This window comes from Helianthus annuus, chromosome 5, assembly GCF_002127325.2.
Source record: "Helianthus annuus cultivar XRQ/B chromosome 5, HanXRQr2.0-SUNRISE, whole genome shotgun sequence".
Taxonomy (NCBI): domain Eukaryota; kingdom Viridiplantae; phylum Streptophyta; class Magnoliopsida; order Asterales; family Asteraceae; genus Helianthus; species Helianthus annuus.
In genome coordinates this window covers 133,411,178-133,425,320 of record NC_035437.2, presented here as the reverse complement: position 1 = coordinate 133,425,320, position 14,143 = coordinate 133,411,178, and the positions used below count along the sequence as shown (strand labels likewise).

The following is a 14,143-nucleotide window of genomic DNA, read 5'->3' as shown; positions in this document are numbered from 1 at the left end:
TTCTTCGTGGGTTCTGAGTTCTTCGTGGGCCTTCCTTTCAGACCAAGTAGGTTCTTCGTAAGCTATGGACAAGGTTTTGCTATTTAAAGGGACTTTCCGCAAACTGTTGAAAGCAGCACACAGAGAGAGAACTTAGAGGATATCTGAGAGTTTAGTTATTTCATAGTGTAATATCTTTGTAAACTGTAACTCTGTTGATATCAATACAAGTGAGCGTTAATCGTTATATATTTGTCGTGTTTTATCTCTCACTCGGTTTGTGTCGTAACACGGATTCCGCACCTGTTTCTACATCCGAAACAAGATCTCATAGTAGTTCGACGATCCATATCGGGACCTACACTAACAGTTTACAGGTTTTAACCCAAACCTCCTTTTGACCTGATACAAGATTTAAGTGGAGCTGGAGTACCTCTATCTGCTCTAAACAGTGAACACTAGAAAGCTCCATACATTTTAGCTCTAACAGAAGGTAAGTGTGCTGCCAGTTTAAGAGCTAAAGGACTTGATGGTGCCATAATTTCAGTTGGAGAATATAATAGAAATTTCTCCCCGAAGCTGCAGAAAAAAGGTTAAAGAAAATTTGAGCATAAAGATTATTTTACATAAATTCTTTAAAATTACTAATGTAATAACAACACGCTGGGATGTCACTCGTCATAAGGCTGCTATAGAGACACAGTCGTCTATATCTGCAATGAATTTACCGTGTCGGGGGAGGAAGGGTTGAAGCAATATATGAGTTGATTAAAGCAGCAAAAACGAGACCAACTATGCATAACTGCAGACCCACCTCGTCTCATATCTTTTACCACCCCAAATTCTGTATAAATAATCAAAATACAAATATTTCCATAACTGCAACGATAATAAACAGTGATTCCATTTTACCTTTTTCATCCACAACTTTAACAAAAGAAAAAACATTTACTGATTTACATATACCTTGGCAGTTCTGAAGAACAATGAGAATGATAAAAGGATTGATGCTAAACAGTAAGAACATGTTGCTTCTACAAATTGTGTGTTTAAAATGTACAAAAAGTATGCACTTGTAGTAGCCATTGAGGTAGTTGTCCCAAGTAAAATCAATCCACCATTGCTTTCATCAATCCCGAAAGGCAAGTCCTTTGCAGCCAACTTTAGTGCAAGGAATGTTGCAGCCACATATGCAGAGCCGGCCCAATGGGCTTGTGGATCTAGGCAAAGGCCTAGGGCCTCCAAATTTTAAGGGCCTCAAAATTTTGTATTTTGGGCCTCCTTCTTCAATAATATTAGCTTCCAAGCCCAAATGTTGTTGATGCAGTTTTTGTGTGGATGTAGCTCGGTTCGGTTTGGTTTGGCTTGGCTCAGTTCGGATCGGTTCGAGACCGAAGTTGACAACATTCCTCCGTCGTGTGCGCCAGAGATCGACACACGAAGCACGAAGAGCCGCAAGCTGACATCACCATGATGATGTCATAACCTTTAAACCACATGCATGCAACAATGAAGATTTGTAGAATCTGCCATGCATTTCAATGAATAAGTCATGCTTATTGGGCCAGTAATCTCTTGAAGATCATTTGTTCTATTGGGCCTGAACTCTGCCGAAGAAGCCAAGTATTTCATGGGTTTAGAATATGATAAATAGTCCCACGAAGAACATTATTCATTAACGGTTGTTCGCTGAAATTGTTTCTCACGAAACATCTTAATGTTTCATAGACCTTCATCTTTCGTGGGCTTTTGTTTGAGCCCAATTCCTTCTTCGTAAGGTTGCTGGAATATTGGTTATAAAGCAGACTTGTATCCTCAGAATGTTCGAGAACACATCAGAGAGTTTTGTGAGATTTTCTTGTTCAAACTTTGTACTAAAAGTCTGCTGAATCAATATACATTTGAAGCTTTAAACGTTGAATCTCTTTGTGTATTTGTGTTCTTTTGCTTGGTTGCATACCCACTTGGATTCCGCACTTGCGGGTGTGTTTCGATAACAAGGAAGTAGGTAAACTTGATCCTCCGAGTGGACCTACAAGTGGTATCAGAGCTTTGGCTCTCTTCCTTGTTAAAACCAAGCTCTATCTTGTGTTTTTGAAGAATTTCTAGAATGTTTTTGAAAGTTTTTATGTTTTTGAGAGAAAAATGGGTTAAAAGCTTTGGATAACTTGTTATTTGCGAAAAATTTTCATAAAAACCTTGTTATAACACATGGAGACATGTTAAAATCTGGTTTTTCATAAAATTTCTTGCAAAATCTTGTTTCGCCAACTTTTCCGATGAGGTGTTTGGCCGGTGATGTATTGTAAAATACATCTTTTAGTCGTGTTAAGTTTGTATAGTTTTCCATTAGATTTAGCTTAGTTTTCGTTAGAATTTGCATACTGTTGATCCAATTGCGTTTTGCATGTCTTTGTGGTTAAAACTGTTGGAAATTGAGTAAAACAAGTGAAAATACGAATAAGTCAAGACCTGGCACGTGTTGGAGAGTTCGGGAGCTGAAATGAAGTCGCAATTCTGGAAAAGTGGTTTCTTGCGCCCCGCGAATAAGGAAAGTGAGTCTCTCGCGCCCGGAGAGAGACCTAAAGGTTTAGAAGATGGTGAGAAGGCGCTGGCAGCTCGCGACCTATACAAGGATCTTTGTCGCGGAGAGCCAGAGAGTGATGCTCGCAGAATGGTTCGAATTGAGAATAGGTTTGAGTTGGAAAAACGTATATGATCATCATTAACATCAATTAAACCCTAACTTACAAATTAACATCACTTCAGGCAATCTTGGAGCTGCATTAGGAGCTTTTTTGGGTAATCGAAGTTGTCGGTTGAAGGTCGAAAGTCCGGAGAATCATTCGAGTCGTCTCTTTAACATCCGGGTGTCTTTCTTGTGTTTCTTTCTCTTTGACCATGTTTTGTTTTCTTGAATATACTTTGTCGATGTTTGTTTCAAAGACTATGATCGGCTAGATTTTGTTAACTACCCAGGCAAGATGATTGGTTGCTATAAAGTTTGGATTTTTATTATGAATTTATGATATTTATGGATTTATTTATCTATTGTAGGCGATTTGATTATCAGCTAGATTTGTATGCATGCTTGATTGTGTTTGAGTATTGTTTACTGCTTTACATAATTCTTGGTGATGGTCTTTATCACATAATAGAATTGTGTCAGGTTCTAGATTTTGGTGACTGTCGATATCATATAATAAATCGTGAATCTTTAGGGTTAAATTGGCCATTAAACCTTAAAAGCAATATTCGGTAATTTTATAAAATCAAGTGTTCTACTAACCCTCAATAGCTGACATGTGCGAGGTTATTGTTAGGTCTAAGCAATTAAACCGAAAGGTGGTTCCTTCTTAGGAAGTTAACCTATTAGCTGATGTCTAACAAGTCTAGTTAAGAACCCAAATTTATCCTTGACTTGAGTCCCGAAAAGGAGAGAGTCTTGTAGGGTACTTTCATAAATCATTAGAGGTCCGGACTGTCACACCCCCAAAATCCACCTGCGGAGTATCACCGCCTGGGAGCATGACATGACCAGGATCAAGCCACCAATCATATTGAACATGTAATTAATATCAAGTAGAATAAATGCAAACCAATCATTCAATACGATAGGTGTTCAAAACGTAATTATAGTTTCAAAGTGTAGCGGAAGCATAAGTATGAAAACCCAATGTAAGTAATAAGTTCAAGTGTTATAAAGTTTAACATCACATCCACGATCCATGCTCCACAACGACATGCTCCATCCTGTGCAAGCTCCATAAGTACCTAAGGTCCTGCAAGGCATGCAGCAGAGAGTCAACAACTAGTTGAGCGAGTTCACAGTTAATAGTTCAGTAATTGTAGTAGTATAGTAAGCCCTGTGTTCGTTCCTTAAGTCATGTATCGTATTAGTTCGTATCGCAGCCCTCTAGGCATGTATGCGAAGATTAGGGAAAATTCTCAAGTATTCTAGACTAGGTATGTTTGTATCGCGGCCACCCGGCACCTGTGCGAAGTTTTAGTGTATAGTTCGCAGCCTTCCTAGGCATGTGTGCGAAGATTAGTCATATTATCGCAGCCAACCCTGGCATGTGTGCGAAGATCAGTCATATTATCGCAGCCAATCCCGGCGTGTGTGCGAAGATCAGTTCTATAAGCATCACTAGTCTAGCAGTATCTTAACCAATCACCTTCCTCACCCGAGGATCATATCACTACGTTCCATTATCTAGAGAAGTACAAATAAATAAATCAATCCCATTCCCACCCTGGGAACCCCATGCCTTGGCTGTGAACTCACCTTGGTTTGCTCGGTATGTTAGGTTATGCACTCACAAGTAATCAATCAAAGCCTAGAGTATGCATGTGTCCACAGTCAGTACATGTTGTAAGGTTTCGCATGCAAAGTTCATCATAAAGTGCGTGTAACAGTTAACAGCAGGCAATACAACCAGTTAATCGTCTTCATACAATTCATGCTCGATAGGAAGAACATGTAGTTAACATACTTCACCGAGTTAACACACTTAACAGGATTTACACACTAGCAATGTTACACGTCTACTGAGTTAACATCTTTACAGTCATAATGAAGTTAACATGTTTAACTTAATTTACAATCTAACGTAGTTTATCAATAACACCCTTTACGGTTTACCAGACTAATCAATTGGCATAAATTGTACATATCTAATAAATGTAACATAGTTACATTCTACCCAGTTAAATCCCTTAACAGGAAATCAAAACTCATATAAAACCATAATATCCAAAAGCTCGGACAAAAGATGAAGGGGGCTTCCCACCTAAAAGTCGGATATGGAGAATATGGGGATTAAACTCGGACATGTGGGGGTGGGGGTCAAAAGTCGGACCAAGTGAGGGGGGGGTTAAAACTCGGATAAAGTCTCCCATATGCAAAAAAACTCGGACACCCCCCTTAGTTTACATCAAAAGTTGGACTCCCTAGCTCCTTGCCAAAACTCGGACAACACTAGGGTTAAGGCCAAAAGATCGGACCCCTTTCAAGGTTTAAAAATCGGACAGTGAGTGTGTGGTCACAAAACTCGGACCACAAGCACTTAACAAAGGTCGGACATGAGAAAGGCTCACAAACTCGGACAACATGTATTAAAGAACTCGGATAATTCACGTGTTAAAGGTCAGACATTCATGTGACACAAAGCTCGGACTTATGCACATCTTGTAAAACTCGGATCCTTAATGCATATTCATTAAAACTCAGACTACAAGCACATCATATAAAGCTCAGACACTTAATACATCATTAAAAGTCGGACTACCATGATATAATAAAACTCAGATAAGCTCATTCATTCACAAAACTCTGACAAACATTTTAATCATTCGTTCTTTACATCGTAACAGTTACGTTTTCATATCATCACGACTAAGAAACCCTAGTTACATTGCATTCTGTCTAGCAGCAAATCAATTATCAATCAATCATGTATTCTTAATCCACCAGGCAATCGATTAAACAACTATTCAATATCATTATCATCATAATAAGAATCAAATCAGAAATCATAGAATATTATATGAAGAACTAGGGTTTTCATGAACATATAATCAAGAATTAAGTAGTAATCAAGCAATCAATTAGGGTTTACTAGTATTACAATAATCAATAAACAATTACCTTGAATGATTTTAGAGAAGGAGAGGAATCAAGAGTGATGAATATCTTGGTGATGATGATTGCCAGAGAAAGTGAAAGTACGTGCTTGGATTTTTGTGAAATGATTAGTGAAAGAGGGATTAGGGTTAAGTATCACTAGGATTTCACTAATTGCTCTCTATATCCTCAAGTATTAACTTTTACACAAGTACACCATCTCACAACAAATTCACAGTTTCACCACCAAGTTTATGCATTTAACAAATTTATCACAATTAACACATAACCATGCATAATCACACAATACATTTCATTGTATCAAAACGTTACAGTTCCATAGCCAATTATTTGTGCAATTAAACAACTAAACAAACAATGAACGTGCGATAAATGCGAAATAGAAATCTTGGAAATTCGAGTTGTCACATTATCCCCAACTTAAAAGAAATTTCGTCCCGAAATTTAGCATGCGGTTACTGAGGAAGCTAGGTAAGTTGTATCGTTTACTGGTTTTCCTGGGGTGTCACATCATCCCCCCGTTGATTTGGAATTTCGTCCCGAAATTCCACAGTAGTAGCTTCAGTCTCAGTAGTGGTTGCATTGGTTCCGCATAACTGGGGGTACTTTTCTGTCATCTGGTCTTCGCGTTCCCAGGTGTACCCTGGGCCACGTTTGGAGTTCCAATGAACTCGAACAAGAGGGATTCTCTTGTGCTTGAGGACCTTAACATCCCTGTCCGTGATTTCTACAGGTTCCTCGACGAAGTGCAACTGCTCGTCGATAGTGAGTTCCTTGAAAGGAACTATGAGGGTCTCATCTGACAGACACTTCTTCAGATTCGACACATGGAATACGTTGTGAACTGCACCGAGTTCAGCTGGTAGGTTTAGTCTGTAGGCTACCTTGCCTATTCTTTCAGTGATTTCGAATGGTCCAACGTACCGTGGATTGAGCTTGCCTCGTTTACCAAATCGAACCACACCCTTCCAGGGTGAAACTTTGAGTAAAACCCGGTCCCCGACCTGAAATTCCAATGGCTTCCTACGCTTATCCGCGTAGCTTTTCTGGCAGTCGCGAGCTGCCGCCATGCGTTGTCGTATTTGTGCTATTCGTTCAGTAGCATCAACTACCATTTCTGGACCTGTAATCTGACTATCCCCCACCTCTGCCCAACAGGGAGGTGACCGGCATTTACGCCCGTACAATGCCTCGAATGGAACGGCTTGTATGCTGGCGTGGTAACTGTTATTGTACGAAAACTCCACTAACGGGAGATGCTTTTCCTAGCCGTTGCCGAAATCGATAACACACGCCCGAAGCATGTCTTCTAGAGTTTGGATCGTGCGCTCAGACTGCCCATCCGTCTGAGGGTGATAAGCTGTGCTCATGTCTAATCGAGAGCCAAAAGCTTTGTGCATTGCTTGCCATAGTTCTGAAGTGAATCATGCATCCCGATCCGAAATGATAGAGGTGGGCACCCCATGCCTTGAGACTACTTCTTCCAAGTATATATCTGCTAGTGTGGAAAACTTGTCTGTTTCTTTGATTGCCAGGAAATGAGCAGACTTGGTGAGTCGATCCACGATCACCCAAATAGTATCGTTCCTACGCTGAGATCTAGGTAGGCTTGTAATAAAATCCATGGAAATTTCCTCCCATTTCCACTGTGGTATCTTTGGTTGCTGAAGTAAGCCTGCTGGTTTCTGATACTCTGCTTTGACTCTTGCACAGGTCAGACACTTGCTGACATAGGTAGCGATGTGGGCCTTCATGCTAGGCCACCAATACGTAGTTCTGATGTCGTGATACGTTTTATCCGAGCCTGGATGTATCGAGTAGCGAGACTTATGAGCTTCATCCATCACAAGTTCTCGTAAACCGCCGTATAGTGGTACCCATATACGCCCTGTTACATAGTAGGCGCCGTCTTCCTCTGTTCTAATCGTTGCCTCGAACCACGTAAAGCTTCAGCCTTTACGTTTTCCGGTTTCAATGCTTCCACCTTAGCATCTCGTATCTGTGCAGGATGATCAGACTGAATAGTGAGCTGCAAAGCTCGTACACGCCTAGGTAGAGTGTCCTTTCGACTGAGAGCGTCAGCCACAACATTGGCCTTGCCTGGATGGTACTTGATGGCGCATTCGTAATCGTTAAGTAACTCGACCCATCGTCGTTGACGCATGTTCAGTTCCTTCTGCTTGAAGATATGCTCGAGACTCCTGTGATCGGTGTAAATAGTGCACCTGGTACCGTACAGGTAGTGTCGCCATATCTTGAGCGCGAAAACAACAGCTCCCAGCTCTAAATCGTGCGTCGTGTAGTTCCGTTCATGAACTTTGAGTTGTCGCGAAGCGTAGGCAATAACTTTATCTCGCTGCATCAATACACAACCAAACCCCTGTATCGATGCGTCACAATAGACCACAAAATCGTCTGTGCCCTCTGGCAGTGAGAGAATAGGTGCGCTGCAAAGCCTATCCTTTAAGAACTGAAAAGCGGTTTCCTAGGAATCTCCCCAACGGTAGGTGACACCTTTCTGTGTCAGCATAGTAAGTGGCTGTGCGATCTTCGAAAAGTCTTTAATGAATCGTCTGTAGTAACCCGCCAAACCCAAGAATTGGCGTATCTCTGTTGGTGTACGCGGTGCAGGCCAATTCCTGATCGATTCTACCTTGGATGGATCGACATGAATCCCATCCCTGTTCACCACATGGCCTAAGAAGTGGACTTCACGAAGCCAAAAGTCGCATTTTGAAAACTTGGCGTATAGTTGTTCCTTTCGAAGAAGTTCCAAGATAAGACGTAAGTGCTGCTCGTATTCCTCCTGACTCTTAAAGTAGATCAGGATGTCGTCGATGAAGACAATGACGAACTTGTCAAGATAGGGTTTGCACACCCTGTTCATAAGATCCATGAAAACTGCAGGCGTGTTCGTAAGCCCAAATGGCATGACTAGGAACTCGTAGTGACCGTAGCGAGTTCTGAATGCTGTCTTGGAGACGTCCTCATCCCGGACTCTCAGCTGGTGATAACCGGACCTTAGATCAATCTTGGAGTAATAACTCGACCCTTGCAACTGGTCGAATAAGTCGTCAATACGAGGAAAAGGATAACGGTTCTTCATTGTGACCTTGTTCAGTTCGCGGTAGTCATTGCACATCCTAAAAGTGCCATCCTTCTTCTTCACCAATAGTACTGGAGCTCCCCAAGGCGAAAAGATAGGTCGGATAAATCCCCTATCCAAGAGTTCTCGTAGCTGCGTCGATAGTTCTTCCAATTCGGATGGAGCTAAGCGATACGGTGCGTGAGCTATAGGTGCTGTCCAGAACTATAGGAATGAGGTCGATAGGGAACGTCTGACCAGCGAGGATAAGATTACAACCCTGAACTATGTACGGCCTCTAGACCTTTACCATTAACTAACACTACGACACGTTGGGTGTTCAAGGGAGTTGGTGTACGTTTTAACATTCGACTAACTTTCAAAGACATATAATTGGTATTCACACCCGAATCAGATAATATAGTAACATAGAAGTCGACAAGAAGAAACTTTCCCATTATTAGGATAAGATCGTTCCTTGCGTCACCCTGACCAATCATGTACACGCTGCCCCGGCGTCATTGTTTCCATTGCTTCCCCCAACGTTATCCCCGTTGTCGTCCCTGTTTCCATGGTCGTGGTTCTGAGTCTGGTCCTGGTTTAATTGAGGGCAATCGCGTTTAAAATGACCTTCAGCCCCACACTGGAAACATCCCCGGTTTCCACGCTGTGGCTGCTGCTGTGTGTTCTGTGGAGCTGGTAGTTGCAGTTGCTGGTTCTGTGAAGATTGAGGCGGTCGTTGTTGTTCTTGAGTTACAGGACGTGAGTTTCGACAATCCTTAGCTTCATGACCAATCTTGAGACACCGCTGGCAAGGACCCTTGTTGCACTTGCCACCGTGGTGTCTGTTACAATTGTTGCACCATGGGTGAATTCCTCGATATCTTTTCTGCCCATGACTACTAGAAAACTGCTGTCTGGGGCTCTGGTAGTCATCTATCTCTTGCTGCTGCGCCATAGGCTGAACCAAAATTAATCCCTTGCTCAGGTTTTCATCCCACTTGCGTTTGTTATCACTAGAAGCACATGTAGTATCAGCTTTAACACGTTTCGGTAGTTTGTTTTGTTCTACTGCCTGGTCTGTGAGACGATGAGCAAGCCGGGTGACTTGCTGGATAGTGCCAAGATTAGCGGCGGTCACATGACTCTGAATTTCTGGCACCAGACCCTTGAGATACAGCTCGATATGTTTGGTGGGAGGGTCTACCATAGTGGGACAAAATGTGGCTAATTCATTTGATCTCCTCGTATAAGCTTCAATTTCAGACCCCACCATCTGTAGGTTGAGGAACTCTACCTCTAGTTTGTGGATGTCTTCTCGACTGCAAAACTCTTCCTTAATTAGGTCCTTGAACTCGTTCCAGGGAGTGGCATTAGCAACTGCCAGTCCTAACATTTGAACCTGTGCTTCCCACCAGGTTAATGCAGCACCTTCGAGTGTTCCAGTAGCAAACTTTACTCTACGTGACTCAGGGCAATCATGCACCTCGAAGTTAGTTTCGAGCCTCTCGAACCAATGGAGGAGGTCTTCAACTCCCTCAGTTCCACTGAAAGTACTAGGTCGACATTCCTTGAGGTTTTTGAAGGTGTAAACAGGTGACTGAGCGTGTTGACCTATTGTGTATAAGAATAGGACAAGGTTAAACACAAGAGTTGGTTTAGGAGTGTAGGATCTAAAGATCCTAGTTACGACTGCAGGGTTTACCTCCTGCTTGTATGGCTGCAAGTGCCGCAGCAATTCGTTTGTTAATGAGAGCCGTCAACTGGGCTTGTGTCATGTTGATATATCCGGCCATGATCTTCATAGCAAATGTAACGTAAGTGAGAATGGTTCGCGAGTAGTGCGATGACAGAAGAGTGTAAGCACATAAGTGTTCTCAAGCAATAACATATAGTGAGCAATGTGATCTAAACATACCACGAGCAAAGTTCTATGTAATTCTAGCATGTAGGCAATAAACAATAACCTTATTACCTAGGAGGTTGAGTCTTGCACGTGGAGCGAAGCGTCATTGTGGATCGTTGAGAGCACTGTTCTGGTTATAGTCTGGTTTTAATAAAAATGTTTTCCCATATTAAAACCAAGTTCTCTATAACCAATGGCTCTGATACCAATCTGTCACACCCCCAAAATCCACCTGCGGAGTATCACCGCCTGGGAGTGTGACATGACCAGGATCAAGCCACCAATCATATTGAACATGTAATTAATATCAAGTAGAATAAATGCAAACCAATCATTCAATACGATAGGTGTTCAAAACGTAATTATAGTTTCAAAGTGTAGCGGAAGCATAAGTATGAAAACCCAATGTAAGTAATAAGTTCAAGTGTTATAAAGTTTAACATCACATCCACGATCCATGCTCCACAACGACATGCTCCTTCCTGTGCAAGCTCCATAAGTACCTAAGGTCCTGCAAGGCAAGCAGCAGAGAGTCAACAACTAGTTGAGCGAGTTCACAGTTAATAGTTCAGTAATTGTAGTAGTATAGTAAGCCCTGTGTTCGTTCCTTAAGTCATGTATCGTATTAGTTCGTATCGCAGCCCTCTAGGCATGTATGCGAAGATTAGGGAAAATTCTCAAGTATTCTAGACTAGGTATGTTTGTATCGCGGCCACCCGGCACCTGTGCGAAGTTTTAGTGTATAGTTCGCAGCCTTCCTAGGCATGTGTGCGAAGATTAGTCATATTATCGCAGCCAACCCTGGCATGTGTGCGAAGATCAGTCATATTATCGCAGCCAATCCCGGCGTGTGTGCGAAGATCAGTTCTATAAGCATCACTAGTCTAGCAGCATCTTAACCAATCACCTTCCTCACCCGAGGATCATATCACTACGTTCCATTATCTAGAGAAGTACAAATAAATAAATCAATCCCATTCCCACCCTGGGAACCCCATGCCTTGGCTGTGTGAACTCACCTTGGTTTACTCGGTATGTTAGGTTATGCACTCACAAGTAATCAATCAAAGCCTAGAGTATGCATGTGTCCACAGTCAGTACATGTTGTAAGGTTTCGCATGCAAAGTTCATCACAAAGTGCGTGTAACAGTTAACAGCAGGCAATACAACCAGTTAATCGTCTTCATACAATTCATGCTTGATAGGAAGAACATGTAGTTAACATACTTCACCGAGTTAACACACTTAACAGGATTTACACACTAGCAATGTTACACGTCTACTGAGTTAACATCTTTACAGTCATAATGGAGTTAACATGTTTAACTTAATTTACAATCTAACGTAGTTTATCAATAACACCCTTTACGGTTTACCAGACTAATCAATTGGCATAAATTGTACATATCTAATAAATGTAACACGGTTACATTCTACCCAGTTAAATCCCTTAACAGGAAATCAAAACTCATATAAAACCATAATATCCAAAAGCTCGGACAAAAGATGAAGGGGGATTCCCACCTAAAAGTCGGATATGGAGAATATGGGGATTAAACTCGGACATGTGGGGGGTGGGGGTCAAAGGTCGGACCAAGTGAGGGGGGGTTAAAACTCGGATAAAGTCTCCCCTATGCAAAAAAACTCGGACACCCCCCTTAGTTTACATCAAAAGTCGGACTCCCTAGCTCCTTGCCAAAACTCGGACAACACTAGGGTTAAGGCCAAAAGATCGGACCCCTTTCAAGGTTTAAAAATCGGACAGTGAGTGTGTGGTCACAAAACTCGGACCACAAGCACTTAACAAAGGTCGGACATGAGAAAGGCTCACAAACTCGGACAACATGTATTAAAGAACTCGGATAATTCATGTGTTAAAGGTCAGACATTCATGTGACACAAAGCTCGGACTTATGCACATCTTGTAAAACTCGGATCCTTAATGCATATTCATTAAAACTCAGACTACAAGCACATCATATAAAGCTCAGACACTTAATACATCATTAAAAGTCGGACTACCATGATATAATAAAACTGACTTATGCACATCTTGTAAAACTCGGATCCTTAATGCATATTCATTAAAACTCAGACTACAAGCACATCATATAAAGCTCAGACACTTAATACATCATTAAAAGTCGGACTACCATGATATAATAAAACTCAGACAAGCTCATTCATTCACAAAACTCTGACAAACATTTTAATCATTCGTTCTTTACATCGTAACAGTTACGTTTTCATATCATCACGACTAAGAAACCCTAGTTACATTGCATTCTGTCTAGCAGCAAATCAATTATCAATCAATCATGTATTCTTAATCCACCAGGCAATCGATTAAACAACTATTCAATATCATTATCATCATAATCAGAATCAAATCAGAAATCATAGAATATTATATGAAGAACTAGGGTTTTCATGAACATATAATCAAGAATTAAGTAGTAATCAAGCAATCAATTAGGGTTTACTAGTATTACAATAATCAATAAACAATTACCTTGAATGATTTTAGAGAAGGAGATGAATCAAGAGTGATGAATATCTTGGTGATGATGATTGCCAGAGAAAGTGAAAGTACGTGCTTGGATTTTTGTGAAATGATTAGTGAAAGAGGGATTAGGGTTAAGTATCACTAGGATTTCACTAATTGCTCTCTATATCCTCAAGTATTAACTTTTACACAAGTACACCATCTCACAACAATTTCACAGTTTCACCACCAAGTTTATGCATTTAACAAATTTATCACAATTAACACATAACCATGCATAATCACACAATACATTTCATTGTATCAAAACGTTACAGTTCCATAGCCAATTATTTGTGCAATTAAACAACTGAACAAACAATGAATGTGCGATAAATGCGAAATAGAAATCTTGGAAATTCGAGTTGTCACACGGACAAGGAGTCTAATTTACCGATGAGTACAACAGCCTTTAGGGTGCCCTAATGTATCCTTGAGAAGGGTTAGGGAGCTTAGTTGGTAACTCGAGAGGTTTAGCATCTTACGATCCTAGTCCATAATAATCAACTTTCAAATAAAATCCATAACTAAAAGCAACCAGGATTCGAGTCTAGGTAGTATTTCCATCATCTGAGTAAAAGTCTCAAGTAATTCGTTCTAGTTAATTTAGTTAATTAATTTAGTTTAATTGCTTTCTTAGGATTTTTAGAAACCCCCCATCAAACAAACAAAATAGTTTAGTCCGTGTCAGTTTAGTCTAAAAAGAGTAGTTAGCGTAATTCAATAGAGTCCCGTGGGTTCAATATCCGGACTTACAGTAGCTATACTAGAGTCGATCGGTGCATTTTCCGGTTAGTAGTTTAGTGTGTTTTAGTGAGTCTAGAGTATTACTTAGAGTCTAGAATTAGGTTAATTTAGTTAACTTTATTAAACTACTTTTTAGCGTGACCATAATATTCTTGCCTACAAGATAACTTTCAAAACTTGCTGAAAAGTTTGTTTTTCGTGTGTCTGCAACTTATCTAAATCTGGTATTCTACC

The 14,143-nt window shown here is 40.9% G+C and overlaps 1 protein-coding gene across 1 annotated transcript in view; it reads right to left on the bottom strand.

Moving 5' to 3' along the window:
- Positions 1–834: 834 nt before the first annotated feature.
- The window catches only part of LOC110943637 (thiol-disulfide oxidoreductase LTO1-like), a 51,110-nt gene continuing 37,801 nt past the window's right edge, over positions 835–14,143 (bottom strand). The window contains exon 5 of the mRNA XM_035989981.1: positions 835–1,165. Within this exon, the coding sequence (XP_035845874.1) occupies positions 928–1,165 (238 nt within the window). The 3' untranslated portion in view covers positions 835–927. The remainder of the gene's footprint in view (positions 1,166–14,143) is intronic.